At 41.6% G+C, this 14,203-nt stretch overlaps 2 protein-coding genes across 3 annotated transcripts; one reads left to right on the forward strand and one right to left on the reverse strand.

Moving 5' to 3' along the window:
- The first annotated feature begins 778 nt into the window (after positions 1-778).
- atg4b (autophagy related 4B, cysteine peptidase) lies at positions 779-6,510 on the forward strand. Of its 2 annotated transcripts, XM_075484935.1 has the most exons (13): positions 779-836; positions 2,271-2,372; positions 2,506-2,577; positions 2,677-2,775; positions 2,907-3,008; positions 3,116-3,188; positions 4,551-4,630; positions 4,968-5,164; positions 5,478-5,556; positions 5,693-5,838; positions 5,981-6,037; positions 6,150-6,243; positions 6,329-6,510. In XM_075484935.1, exons 1-13 carry the CDS (start codon positions 827-829, stop codon positions 6,400-6,402), a joined length of 1,185 nt encoding a protein of 394 aa, XP_075341050.1. In that variant the 5' UTR covers positions 779-826; the 3' UTR covers positions 6,403-6,510. The 2 variants fall into 2 exon arrangements, with proteins under 2 accessions (XP_075341050.1, XP_075341051.1); XM_075484936.1 differs by lacking the exon at positions 6,329-6,510 and having other exon boundaries at positions 5,995-6,037; positions 6,150-6,240.
- Positions 6,511-6,903: 393 nt separating this feature from the next.
- On the reverse strand, positions 6,904-11,007 carry dtymk (deoxythymidylate kinase (thymidylate kinase)). The gene is made up of 5 exons (XM_075484939.1): positions 10,813-11,007; positions 10,563-10,671; positions 7,608-7,698; positions 7,300-7,497; positions 6,904-7,219 (listed from the first exon to the last, which is right to left on the reverse strand). The coding sequence occupies exons 1-5, from the start codon at positions 10,940-10,942 to the stop codon at positions 7,109-7,111; spliced, it is 639 nt and encodes a 212-aa protein (XP_075341054.1). The 5' UTR covers positions 10,943-11,007; the 3' UTR covers positions 6,904-7,108.
- Positions 11,008-14,203: the final 3,196 nt, after the last annotated feature.

Raw genomic sequence — 14,203 nt, forward strand, 5'->3', positions numbered from 1 at the left:
CAAAAACCAATCAAGTTCTTCTGGCTCCTCTGAGTGCTTCTAAAGCAATTTGCATTTATCCACAGTGAGTGAAAACAAACACAATAAGAGCCAGGGTGGAGGAGGGCGAGGTGTCCATCACTGCCACCTCAGTTGCCAGTTAGTAAGTTGCCTGTGCGTGCATGGAGCCTCTTCTCTAATGATAGGGTATGAAGATAGAGCTGAAGCACAGCAGAGAGGAATAGGTCAGGGGAGGAATCTGCAAGTTGTACCCACCAATTTCAAGTTATAACCACCTTCCTCTTAAGGTTATAAAGTTCTACTTTGATGGAATTGACTGTGTCACACTTTTTAAACTTGGGTCTTTTGAGGTTATATAATTGAGTTTTGCTTCCCTACCTTTCAGACAGCCCTTGCTCTTCCTCAAAACAATTTCAGTATCATATCACCACAGACATTTTTTAAATTTTGCAGGGTAATTGCTTTGACAGTTTCTAATTTTAGGGGCTGCAACTCATAATCAAAATATTAAGTCAACATTTAATTTCCCTTCATATTCTGAATAATAAAAGCATGATGTCATACCACGAAGATGATTTTTTTTTTTTGTTAACTTTCAAACTAAAAGATAGAAGAATGGACACTCTAGGCACCATGGATGTTTTTATTACACGTCAGCCAATAATCATTGGGTTCTGGGCAAAACAACTTCTCCATGTTAGATTCTATTGGATGTTGCAAGAAATGTTCCGCCTCTTTGCGAATTCCACAGCGGCACTCGCTTCCCATTGGTCCAGCAGGTTGGAGTGCAGAGAACAACAAACAAGATAGGGTGAAGATCGTCGGGATGGATGCAGGTTAGTAAGATTTTATAGTCGTTTAACGTTTTTTTTCTCTCCCCTAGAAGCCCAGACTATCACAGAGTATTCATAAAATCATTGCCCCATACTTTGCAAGGAATGTCCCGCTCTGTCTTGACAGTATTGCAAAGCTTGTCGCCAGTCCAACACAGACCCATATTGCTTTGTAGCCCCTGTGACGTTAGCTTGGCTAAAATGATGACTAAAGCTAACTGCTAACTAACGTTAGCCTGCTGTAATTGCTAAATGTGCTGTATTCTCCGCATTGACAGCGTTTTGCTCCATCTATATCTTACAGCGACATTCTCGAGGTGTTATATGGTGTAATGTCATGTGTCATTATAAAGTTTCGCCTACAATAAGTGGTCCCAGTTCCTCCTGTCACTGTTCGTGCTAACATTGTGCTACGCCCAGGAGGAGCATCCTAATGCACTATCACCATAACATCACGTAGGCTTATTGTGGTAATATTAGCACTGCGAATGCTAAAGGCTAGCGTGTGATATATGGTATGGTGCAAGACTCCTCAGTTGGAGCTCACTGGCTCCCCGTTTCATTTCCATCTCACGACAGAAAATTCTTTCTCATTTAAAGATAAACTTAGAAATCAGTGGGGGTTTTTTCAAGGCTTAGTAACATTATGTATCTTCATAAACCTCTTTTTTTAAACTGTAGAGCCACAAGTCATCATTTCAACCCACTACACAGTTCAAGTATATTTACAGACACCATTTGGCCAACACAAGAAATCTTTTATGTATTTTTATGAGGAACTGTTTACTTAACTGGTGTCATCCACTGCGGTGTTACTTGACTTTCAGTCAAGTGTTTTCAAAGGCAGCCTGTAAATACAGACTCTGACTGATTTCACAATCTGGCATTTTGGAATTCCTCTGATGTAAAACCACAGGATTAAAATAAACCAAACTATTCACAGCATGATTATTTGCTCATGCACAGGCTAACTTGCTTTTTACCTCCAAGCCAAAGAGACAAATATTTTACGTCTGTGAACCTTCTTTTAAGTCATTTAAGAGTTTTATAAAGGTTTATAATACTGCTACAGTGTTGTGTAAACTCATTCCAAACTTACTTTTTAAAAGTTTCTCAAAAGTCCCACAATGGAACATTATAATATATATAGTTTAACATTATAGAAACACAGTTTCAGTTCCAGAAAAGAAAAGAAAATTCCTTTTTTGCTTGCGTATAAAATGAGAACCATTTTAATCTAAACAGGTTTTTTATCTAAAGATGTCCATATATGGGATCTCAGGCAGCTAATGGATATTCCACCCTAAATTCCTGACAGAGAGCTTTATTCTTATCAGCTTCAATGAGCAGACAAATGCTACTAATATTAGTGGTGATCACCAGCGTCTCTTTCTTCCTACGAGTTCCCCAGACACTTAAAATTGTTTCTTTTTGCAGCTACCTTGACGTACGACACACTTCGCTTTGGAGAGTTTGAAGATTTTCCTGAGACCTCAGAGCCTGTGTGGGTCCTGGGGAAAGAATATAATGCACTCACAGGTGGAGCTTTAGGACATGTTCAGTAGATGATAAAAGTCTTGTGTTAATCAAAATCTGATCAGCGAGACAGCCAGTACACTTAATCTTTTAATGCATATGTGTTCAAATTGATTGACTTCTCCTCTTAATGTAGAGAAAGATGAGATTTTGTCCGACGTCACTTCACGGCTGTGGCTCACGTACAGAAAAAACTTCCCACCGATTGGTGAGTTGACAAAACAGCTGTGTGTTTTAGTTAAGCTCCTGAGGTTTTCACTTTCAGACACAGAGGAAAAATAATGGATGACTCCCAAATGTGTTGCAGGGGGCACTGGACCGACATCAGACACAGGGTGGGGATGTATGTTACGGTGTGGCCAGATGATCCTAGGAGAGGCCTTGGTGTGTAGACACTTAGGCAGAGGTAAAACACCTTTAAAATACTTAAAATATCTTTTAACACTGTGGAATACTAATAGCTTTCATAACATTAATAAGACTTTACCAGTTTGAGCTTGTTTAGGCCGGACATGATGACAGGCATTTTGTTTTCAGACTGGAGATGGGCCAAAGGCCAGAAACAAAGAGAAGAGTACATCAGTATTCTCAATGCCTTCATTGACAAAAAAGATAGCTATTATTCTATCCATCAAATCGGTGAGTGAGTAGTGAGTGTCAAATCCTTGCAATTATGTCAAGGGATCCCTTGGGCAGTACTTAAATAGTTTGCTTAAAATTGTTCTTTTTGCTTCTAAATGCTGCAGCCCAAATGGGAGTCGGAGAGGGAAAGCCGATAGGCCAGTGGTATGGACCAAACACAGTCGCCCAGGTTCTAAAGTAAGTCATGGAGATGAGTGGAATTATTCTCTTTTTTTTGTTTTTTTTCTTGTAAGTAATTAAATGTGAAAAATAGATTGTGCCTACTCCAAATTGTAAAGATCATCCATCCACAGTCACATGAAGCAGAAAGTTCTCACATTTGGAAATCTGGAATCACTTATGGTTTCCTGTTTGCTCGGCGACTTAAATAGCCTCTCCACACCATTTCTAGGCTGGGACTGATACACCTGTGTCGCGAAGTGCGCATCGGTGTCATATTTATACATAAGCAAACAGAATATGGGTCTGCCGCTGATCCACCTCTGAGACAGCAAGGGAGGTGAGGGATTGTGAATCACGCTGTTCAAATGATGAATTACCATGAATTCATGACTTGCGCGATAGTTTCTTCATCTTCACCTGTGTGCAAGGGTCCACTGGGTGCCTTTGTGCATGCACCCCGCATATTTGTAACCGCATGGACTCAGCGCCCTGTCGAATATACCTGACAAAGAAGACAAAGCGGTGCAGAACAATATGGACGCTTGTTTTGACGGGAGACATCAGGGTAGAATCAGCATTATCCCCATCTCAGTGTTGCACTGTAGATGCCTACGCGTCTGAAGCTTTGGCACACTTGACCCAAAAGGTAGTGAATGTGCATATGCACTTGCAGTCCTAACCGGTATGCACACACAGACGTGGAAACCACAGTGTGAAAAGTGTTCAAGATTAAATGTGCTCTGTGGAGTAAACAAATAAAAGTTGTGTTTTTGTTTAGTGTAGAGGACAACCAGCCTGGGACCCACACAGTTTAGGATCCATGTTTTATACAGTCAGGTCAGGATGGTGCATTTTTCTGTCACCTTTATTTCTACATACACTTCATAGCCAGGCAGAGGGGAGAAGGTTTACTAACGCCACATTAGCTAAGACTCAAAGTTTCCAGCATTTCCTGGTTAGCACTTTTTGCTTCTTCTTTTTTTTTTTCTGTTTTTGGGACCTGTAAAGACTTGCAGGTATGTTTATTATTAAAATACAATACAATTTAGGGGGATCTGTTGGCTGAAACGCCGGATAATATTGGAATCATTTTACGTCTTTGGTAATACTTCAGTCTTTTTACAAAGAAAACTGGGGAAGGCAACTAGTGTAAAGAGAAAAGTTTCAGTTAATCTAAAATACTAACTTATCGTGTAGTACTTTGACCTGAATATTTTTAATGCTTTGACTTCCTTGTATGAATTGAAATCTTACTGTCAAACACTTAACTGAGTCATATCAGGAAGTGCGCTCCATGGACGTTTAAAACGGCTTCCAGAAGTGTCTTTGTGGTTGCTGAAGCTAACACGCGTGACCGTTTTGCTGTCTCACTTTCAGGAAGCTGGCAGTGTTTGATACATGGAGCAGACTGGTTGTACACGTGGCAATGGACAACACTGTGATCATCGAGGAGATTAGTGAGTGCAGCTGTGTTGCAACATGGTGTTCGAGTCTTTTCCTCTCGTTTCATTTGCATAACCTCTTAAATGTACTTCTTGTACTTGCTCTGTAGTTAGTGTTGGACTTTGCATAGATTGTTTACTCAGGTGGTATTTTAAATAAATCTTACTGCTATTACAGGAAATGCAGGTAGAACCAAACAGGAAATAAAAAGTTAATCCCAACACTGTACTCTGGTCAATCTCACTTTGTATTTAAACAGATAAATGGTTTGCAAGAGGAAAGTCTTTTTCTATTTTACACTAAGCATATCTGTCCCAGTCCTCTTTGCTAATGTGCTAGTATTTTCTGCAGAGCGTCTTTGTATGCCTTGGCTGGACCTTGCAGGAGCATGCGGTGAAACGGAGGGCGTGGGGGAGCTCAACGGCTGCCTGGAGGGAGCGTGTGCCCTGGCTGAGGAGGAGACGGCTCTCTGGAAACCTCTTGTTCTGCTCATCCCACTCAGGCTGGGCCTGAGCGATATAAATGAGGCCTATATTGAAACTCTCAAGGTGAGAAACGTCCCCATGTACAGAGGTGTTGCATTTTTTCCTTGACAATAGTATTCCAAGAGTGATAAGTTATCGCTTATGCGATTTACAAAAATTAAGCTCACAGTCATCATGTAAGATTGGATATAATACTAATTCAATGCAGACTGACTTTGGAATTTGTAGAAAAAGTATTGAAATTGGAAAGGAAAATGAGTCATTTCACTTTTCAAAAGAAATGCAGTATAACAGCAATAATATGTAGAAATGACTGGGGCAAATTCAACAACTAGTGAAAAGACTGATAAGATAAATAGTCTTTCTCTTTTCACAGCAATGCTTCATGCTGCCTCAATCCCTTGGTGTTATTGGGGGAAAACCCAACAGTGCCCATTACTTCATTGGTTATGTTGGTATGTCTTGTCTTGTGTTTGTGCATTTAACACTCAGCTGTGCATTGGAAATAGCTCATATGCTTTGTTGCTTTTTTTTTTTTTTTTTTAAACCTTCGAGACCAGTTTAGTTCTGAACTCATCTCTTTGTCCCCAGGAGAGGAGCTCATTTATTTAGACCCACACACCACACAGCCGGCAGTGGAGCCATGTGAAGACAGCCAGGTCCCCGATGAGACGTACCATTGTCAGCACCCACCCTGCCGCATGCACATCTGTGAGCTGGACCCATCCATAGCAGCGGTAGGACTGCCAGGGAGGGTTTCATTGCAGACAGCCTTTGTATCTTCAACTAAGGCCAATTGTTAAAGATGAATGTGAGAAGGCTGAACCGTTTAAATGAACTCAGATGTTGTATGACTGATTGTTTTCTGGTGTTTGCCAGGGCTTCTTCTGCAGAACGGAGGACGAGTTTGACGACTGGTGTATGCGCATAAGAAGGGTACGTCTCTCAACAGTTGTTTCGCTTCCTCCTCTTTTACTTTCCTAAAATAAAGGAACACTTTGGGTTGAAGGAATTTGGATATTATACAAAGATGTTGTTTCACTTCTAGCTGTCCTGTAAACGGGGGGGCCTGCCCATGTTTGAATTAGTTGACAGTCAGCCAGCCCACATGGTCAGCGTGGATGCCCTTAACCTTACTCCTGGTAAATGAACTGCATAGTTTTTAACATATTCCAAAAAAGGGCGTTCATTAAAATGAATTGTAATGTCTTTTTAAATCTTCTTCAGATTTCTCAGACTCGGACAGGTTGGAGAGATTCTTTGATTCAGAAGACGAGGAGTTTGAGATCCTGTCCCTGTGAGGAACACAATGAACAATGATTTACTGTTCAACAGTAGGCGGAAGATTCTCTCTTCTCTGTATCAGAAGGGAAGCCTGAGGGGACGAACATTTATTGGAGACCTCTTGAGCCGGTCCAGCTCCAGTGGTGTGGTCTGTGTGTGTTACACGGCGTTCTTCAACAGCCTCTGAATGCTCTTTGTATCCAACATCAAGACTGCCTGATGGAAGCTGTAGCAAGAGCTCAGGATAATTTCTGTATGCACATCTTCACATACACGCGTTTCCATTCGAGTCTTAACACGTTCAATGTTTATTCTGAAGTGATATGGTGCCTTTCCCTGACTCCATATGTAAAATTGCCATAAAAACGGTTTTATGTTGTATCAAACACAATGGCTCATGATGCCTATGGCTTACGCAGTTTGTCACCAATAACTGGAGTCTGTAACAGCCTGTAATGAAACCAAATCCAGTCAAAACTGAAAACAAGTTGTATTAATTGTTAATGCAAAGTATCCATGCCAAGTCTAAAACATACACTTTAGTTTGGTTTAAGATTATTTATTAAATAAAAAAAACAAAACATACAATTACAATAGATGTAAGAGGAATAAAAACTAAAAATAAAATCCGAACCTGGTATTCGAAAGCTTTATCTATTCCTCTTTTTTGGCTAAAAAAGAGGAATGTTATGTTATATTAAAAAACTAGTTTCACCCTCTGACTCATTTCCATAGCTCTCCAATTTGTGCGTCCTGAGCTGCATTGATGGCAGTAAAGCTGTGCGTTGTGATGTTGCTGTGAACATCCTCAACATTCTGTGCAGCATCAATGACCTAAAATAGACAAATTGGATTGTTAGACGCACACCATTGCCTTAAATGACCTAAAAACCAGAACCAAAACAATGTCATACCTGCCAGTTTACCGACACGTCCTTCATCAGCTGCTCAAACCTCTCCTGAACAGCTTTTTGGAAAACTTTAGTCTCGTATCTCTCATCTCCGAACTGACCTCTCAGAGCGGCCTCAGCTGGGCTCAGCTGCAGAAACATAACGAGGTCGGGTTTCGGCAGTCCCACATCAGGTTTCATGCACCAGTCCAGACAGAAACCCTGAGGAGTTTAAAAAAAACTAAACCTTAAACTATCTGTTGCTCCTCAAATACACATGAAAACACTAATGGATGGATACAAAGTTTGACAAAACAAAAAAAAACGCTCACTGGCTTAGCGCTGGTGAAAGCAACTCCAGAGAAGGCGTACCTATCCACAACCAGAGTGATCCCCTGCTCCAGCTTCTTCTTCATCAAAGGCCTGTGGGTTAGTAGAAATAGGATTATGGCCATAAGATGTCAGATATCTTCTATACCCTCTTAAATCCATTCAGGATCGCCAGGGGCTGGAGCCTATCCCAGCTGTGGGTGAGCAGCACGGAACACCGTGGACATGTAAGGCAGTGGATCACAGTAAAGAGGGAAACTGTCAAGACCACCATGTCTGTAGACCTACATCTAACAAGGTCATCCAGAGAAAAATAGGACAATTTGATTGTTAATATCCTATAATAAAAAAAATATAAGAGTCAACGTTTTAATTTAACATGTAGTGTGTTTGTTGTTTTAAAATCCTCCACGGTCCTCAACCCATCTGTGGCTCTGGTTGTTTAGCACATACTCGCTTGCAACCTTGTGAAGAAACAAGTTTAGCTATCATAGGGTTTTTAAAAGAAGCTAAATTATTTCCAAATAACCGATGGTCTCCCCATTTTCTCAGGAAACATGGAGACACAAATACATAATGAATCCATTAAGAACTGGTCGTAGAGCAGCTTTCATAAAAGATGTGCCTTTGTTCAAGATATGGAAAAGGTACACGTCACCCACGGCAAGAGTAAGAAAGGTGGCACATGTCCGTGAAGACCAGTTGAGCATCTTTGACTACAGTGATTTTTGCTCACCGGTAGTTTTTGCATGTGTTTGCATGTACTTGTTAGCATAAAAAAGCCTAGTTACCAACATTTCTAACAAACACATTACCAGAATAATCTGAAGGATGTACTCCCAGTATTTCAATATTTTGGTGCAGTACCTAAAATTGTATTTATTTTGCAGTGCCTGAGTCCAGTAGATAAGGGGGACAAAAAAAAAAAAACACGCTAGGACAGTGGATGGGGCTCAGGCTTCTGAACACACACAATGACAGTGAATCCGGAAAAAACTAAGCGCTCCTCCACAGGTATCTTGTCTCCTAGCCTGCTATTCCATATCTGAGAAGCTCTTTGAATGACTGCGTCATTACTATTCAAAACTTTATTGCATAAATAAGCCTTATTATATATAAACAGGACAAAATGGTTGACGTTTTTTTTCTTTAATCACCATAACTTTAAATATGAATTGCTCTTAATTGCAGATATCATTGAAAACTTTGAGAACACGTGGAAAGGAGTGGCTTAAAGGGACACTATGTAATATATTAAGTCATTTATTAGCTCAAATCAACATATTCATTCATAAATTAGTCCTCATTGGTGTAAAATTATCTCTGTCAAAAATCTCAATTATCCTCCTGAGTGAAGAATAACTAGTCTGTATCTGCATAGAGCAGGCAAGCTCTATGGAGGCTGCCATGTCCTTCCGGTCTATGAAAAACAACGAAGTGCCGAGAGGGACATAAAGCACTTCGAATCGCGTTTTCCCCATTTTGACATCACGTTTGCACGCAGGTATAAACAGAGCCAGTCTACGCCATTAGACATTCTCTGGTATAAACCAGCCTGAACGGCCTGCACTTTGTTCCCAATGGAAGACCATAGTTATGCCACGCCACAGGAGAAAGGATCCTCGTCGCCAAAAAAGCGAAAAAGAGAATTGAAAAGGCAATGTGAGCTTCTTGAATCTTGACACATACCGCCTGCCGTAGTTCAACGCACATTTGAAAACGCGAGGCGCTAGAGAGCGAATTCATTCGACTTTGCAAAATAAAATTGCACCACTAGATGCGGGAAGAAATTACATAGTGTCCCTTTAAAGATAAACTGGCCCTTATTTATTAACTGGGCACAATTTATTCAGTGTAAAGGACTGATGGGCCGTTTCTCATTACCCAAGTACCCAAGTCCGTACTTGTGTGCTTACAAGTATGGACTTGTCAGAAGTACGGACTTCTGAGCACACAAGTACGCTCATTGTGCATTTGGAACGGAAGCGTCATCATCGCTCGTGCCGCACTGCTTTCTGGGATAGAAAGCTGTCTGAAGCTACACAAGTCACCACAGAAGCAAACTCGAAAAAATGGGCGGAGCAAGCGCACATAAGGGAATGTGGAGCGTACTTGTCTGGATGCGTACTTTGAATTGGAACAGTACTTGGTCCTTCGGTGATGACGTTTCAGAAGTACACAAGTACAGACAAGTACGCGTATTGAGAAACGGCCCTGGTATTAGGTCTATTATGATGCTCAAGAACTGGGCTAACTGGTACAGTCAGCTGGATACCTCAAGTACTGCCCCATGACCTGTCTACATCACTGACTGGCTATTGCCATCTGTCAAGTCTCCAGAGTAAACGCCGCCATTGGCTATGAAGACTGAACAGGAGATGCTCTCAACCTGCAGCAATAGAGTAGACAGAGGGAGGATACCAAAGTGGGCAGAAAACTTTTAGAAAAGAGTGAGAAAGTGAGAATGATCTCAAGCTATGGATCAAAAGGTGATAAAATTAAGGCCCACTGCAAACTTTGCAACACAGACACAAGGGCCCACCTGAAACCGTTTCAACTAAGATTCTGTTCTGCATAGAGGGAAGAATTCAAACTGTAAATGTAAAGAACTTTTCATTACTGGAGTTATGTAGAAGCACACGTTTCATGTGACAAACAAGTGTGTGTGCACCGAATGCGCTCTGTGTGTTTGTTTATGATTAAGTGAGTTCGTGGTCGTTACGTCAGAGCGTGATGTGCACGCGACGCCCTCGCGAAGTCTGGTTTTGCTGTGTTGGCTGGCGTGAAATGCACTGCACGGTGAAATTGCTTCGACTACGGGTGTTCATTCCTTCTCGTACAGAATAACTTTCGCTTTCATTTACTACGATGTACATCTGCCATGCTGACTACGTGTAACTATCCAAACATTGTAACTATCCTGTATATGTCCACAATGATTAAAGCCAGAGTCTTACACCATTTCCCAGCGGTTGGCAGAGAACAGCAGATGCACCGTGTGGTCCTCCAAATCACTCTTCTTCTCCAGATAGGCGCTGATCAACTGTCCAATTGTTGTGGTCCTGTCTGCATACACAAAACGGCGCGTTATTCGAATTTTAGGCCGTCTATCAGAATGTCTCTTTTCACCGAACAACTACAGGCTGACGACTGTTTATACACGCCCAACGGTTAACAGCAAACACTCCAGAGAACAGTGTGGCTTACCGGGGAATCTCATCATCTCCGCCGGACGCCCGCTTTGTTGCAATGCATTAACCAGCTTCTTGCATTGCGTCGTCTTCCCCGCTTTGTCCACTCCCTCCAGCACAATGAGAGCGCCTCTTTTACACGCCATGAAACTTTTGATCAGAATTTACCCGCCATACACTGAAGCACTCAACAAGGAAATACCCGGAAACTGTTCTGACGTATTTCCGGTAATTTTCTCTGACGTTTTTGGAGTGTACGGTGGCTGGGTTATTCAATTCAATTCAAATTCAATTCAAAAATACTTTATTTATCCCAGAGGGAAATTAAATGTTGATGTAGCTCAATTAAATCAAAGAGTTATTATAGATGCTGATGGCTGTGGGCAGGAAAGATTTCCTGTAGCGGTCCATTTTGCATCCAAACTGAAGAAGCCTTTGACTGAGGAGACTCTGTTTTCCGATAACAGTCTCATTGAGAGGATGTTCAGGGTTGTCCATAATTCTCTTGATTTTATGCAAAATCCTTCTTTGCATCATTGTCTCCAGAGGTTCCACAGTCGTCCCCAGAACAGAACCAGCCTTCTTTATCAGGTTGTTGAGTCTTTTTAGGTCCCTGGTTCTGATGCTGCTGCCCCAACAGATGACTTAAGAGGAAATGACGCTCTCAACAACAGACTTGTAGAAGATCTGCAACATCTTGTTGCAAACCTTGAAGGCCCTTAGCTTCCTCAAGAAGTACAGTCTGCTCTGTCCTTTCTTGTAGATGTTCACTGTTGTGTCTCCAGTCCAGTCTGTTGTCCAGATGAACACCAAGGTATTTATATTCCTCAACAACCTCCACTTCTTCTCCCATGATGGAAACAGGATTTGATCTGACCCTGTTTCTCCTGAAATCTACAATCATCTCCTTTGCTTTGCTAACATTCAAGATGAGATGATTGTTCCCACACCATGCCACAAAGCGGTCCACCAGCTCTCTGTACTCAGCTTCTTGTCCATCTCTGATACACCCGACCACTGCAGAGTCATCTGAATATTTCTGTAGATGACAGGAGTCTGACTTGTACTGGAAGTCTGAACTGTACAGAGTGAAAAGGAATGGTGAGAGTACAGTCCCCTGTGGTGCTCCTGTGCTGCTGATCACCTGGTTAGACACACAATTCTTCAGTCTGACAAACTGTGGTCTGTTTGTCAGGTAGTCATTAATCCAGGTGATTGTTGAGGCCTCCACCTGAGTCTTCTGGAGTTTCAGAAAAAGCAGATCAGGCTGAATTGTGTTAAATGCACTAGAGAAATCACAGAACATGATCCTCACAGTGCTACCTGCTTTGTCCAGATGACAGTGGGTTTGTTGAAGCAGGTGTATGATAGCGTCTTCAACTCCAACTCCATGGCGATAAGCAAACCGCAGGGGGTCCTGATATGTGCTGGTTTGCTTACACAGGTGGGTCAACAGGAGTCTCTCCAGGACCTTCATGATGTGGGATGTCAGGGCAACAGGTCTGTAATCATTGATGTCTGAAGGGTGAGTTTTCTTTGGTACCGGAACCAGACAGGATGTCTTCCACAACAGTGGTACCTTCTCTTGGGTCAAGCTAAGGTTGAAAAGGTGTTGCAGAATCCCACAGAGCAAAGATTCAAGATAGTTTTATTTGTCACATACACAATCATACACAGTACAATGTGCAGTGAAATTATCTCTTGTCCTGCTACCAATAAAAAGATAATTAAAATGAAATATGAATAAAAAATATAAAATAATAATATTCTATGTTGTTTGCATGTTCTCAACGTGGGTTCTCTCTGCGTACTTTCTCACACTGTCCTAAAACATGTATGTTAGATTAATTGGGGGCACTAAATTTGAGTGTGAGCGCAGATGGTTTGATGCTATATTGCCCCTTGAGGATGGGCGGCCTGTCCAGGATGTACCCTGCCTCTCGCCCAATGACAGCTGGGATAGGGCCACACAGAGACAAACAACACAAACAAGCACACACGCTCACACTTACTCCTAAAGTTTTGGACTGTGGGAGGAAGCCGGAGTACCCGGAGAGATAATCCAATCCATTTCATGACATTTCAAATAACTCCAAATCATATATACATTCATACAGAGTCAATTCAACAAAAGTAGCCTAGAAAAAGAAACCAACAGATTACACCGAAACTTCACTTTGATCCAATCTCCCACCCTGAGTGTGTACAAGGCAGCTGTGGAAAGAATGTTGATGGAGGCCTCCATCAGAACCAGACTCAGAAAGGGTGGCCATCCACCTCGACCAGCTGGTGACAACAAACACCATAACACGAGACCGTGAGATGGGGAAACTCAAGCTATTGACAACAATAATGTGATATGTACATCAAGAAGTAAGGAAAGGTGCATCATGGGAGGTCCCCCAGCAGTGCAGGCCTATTGCAGCTTAACTATGGAATGTTTCAGGGTCACCTAAGTCATCCCTAATTATAAGCTTTATCAAAAAGGAAAGTTTTAAGCCTAATCTTAAAGGTAGAGAAGGTGTCTGCTTCCCGGACATTTACTGGCTGCTGGTTCCACAGAGAGGGGCCTGATAACTGAAGGCTCTGCCTCCCATTATACTTTTAGAAACTCTGGGAACCTCAAGTAAACCTGCAGTTTGGGAACAAAGTGCTCTGTTAGGAAAATATCTTATAATGGGATCTTTAAGATATGATAGAGCTCGGTCATTAAGAGCTTTATATGTGAGGAGAAGAATCTTAAATTCTATTCTGAATTTAACAGGGAGCCATTAAAGAGAAGCTAAAACTGGAGAAATATGATCTCTCCTGTGAGATCTCATCAGAACTCTGGCTGCAGCATTTTGGATCAACTGAAGGCTTTTCAGAGATTATGTGGGACAGCCCAATAATAAAGAATTACAGGAATCCAATCTTGAAGTAACAAATGCATGGACAGTTTTTCTGCATCACTCTGAGACAAGATGTTCCTGATTTTAACAATATTACGAAGGTGAAAGAAGGCAGTCCTAGAAACCTGTTTTATATGTGACTCAAAGGACAGATCCTGGTCAAAAATAACTCCCAAGGTTCCTCACTGTAGTACGAGAAGCCAAGGAAATACCATCTAGAGTAACTATGAAGCTAGACAATTTCTCCCTGAAGCGCTCAGGTCCAAAGATAACGACTTCAGTTTTGTCTGAAGTTTTGGCAGAAAGTTCTGAGTCATCCAGGTCTTTATGTCTTTAAGACATGCTTGTAGTCTGACCAACCTAATGGGTTCATCTGGTTTCATAGATAAGTACAGCTGAGTATCATCAGCATAGCAATGGAAATTTATGCCATGCTGTCTAATAATGTTACCTAATGGAAGCATGTATAAAATGAAAAGAATCGGTCCAAGCACAGAACCCTGGGGAACTCCATGA

The sequence above is a fragment of the Odontesthes bonariensis genome, chromosome 15, assembly GCF_027942865.1.
Source record: "Odontesthes bonariensis isolate fOdoBon6 chromosome 15, fOdoBon6.hap1, whole genome shotgun sequence".
In the NCBI taxonomy this organism is placed as follows: domain Eukaryota; kingdom Metazoa; phylum Chordata; class Actinopteri; order Atheriniformes; family Atherinopsidae; genus Odontesthes; species Odontesthes bonariensis.

Excerpts from the sequence above, each read along its gene's own strand:
- atg4b (XM_075484935.1), top strand. Across the intron at positions 3,009-3,115 it reads TTATTCTATCCATCAAATCG|CCCAAATGGGAGTCGGAGAG; the intron begins GTGAGTGAGTAG and ends TAAATGCTGCAG. Across the intron at positions 6,038-6,149 it reads GGTGTATGCGCATAAGAAGG|CTGTCCTGTAAACGGGGGGG; the intron begins GTACGTCTCTCA and ends TTTCACTTCTAG.
- dtymk (XM_075484939.1), bottom strand. The coding sequence starts at position 10,942 with ATGGCGTGTAAAAGAGGCGCTCTCATTGTGCTGGAGGGAGTGGACAAA. Across the intron at positions 10,672-10,812 it reads GGAGATGATGAGATTCCCCG|ACAGGACCACAACAATTGGA; the intron begins GTAAGCCACACT and ends TTGTGTATGCAG. Across the intron at positions 7,699-10,562 it reads GCCAACCGCTGGGAAATGGT|GCCTTTGATGAAGAAGAAGC; the intron begins GTAAGACTCTGG and ends ACTAACCCACAG.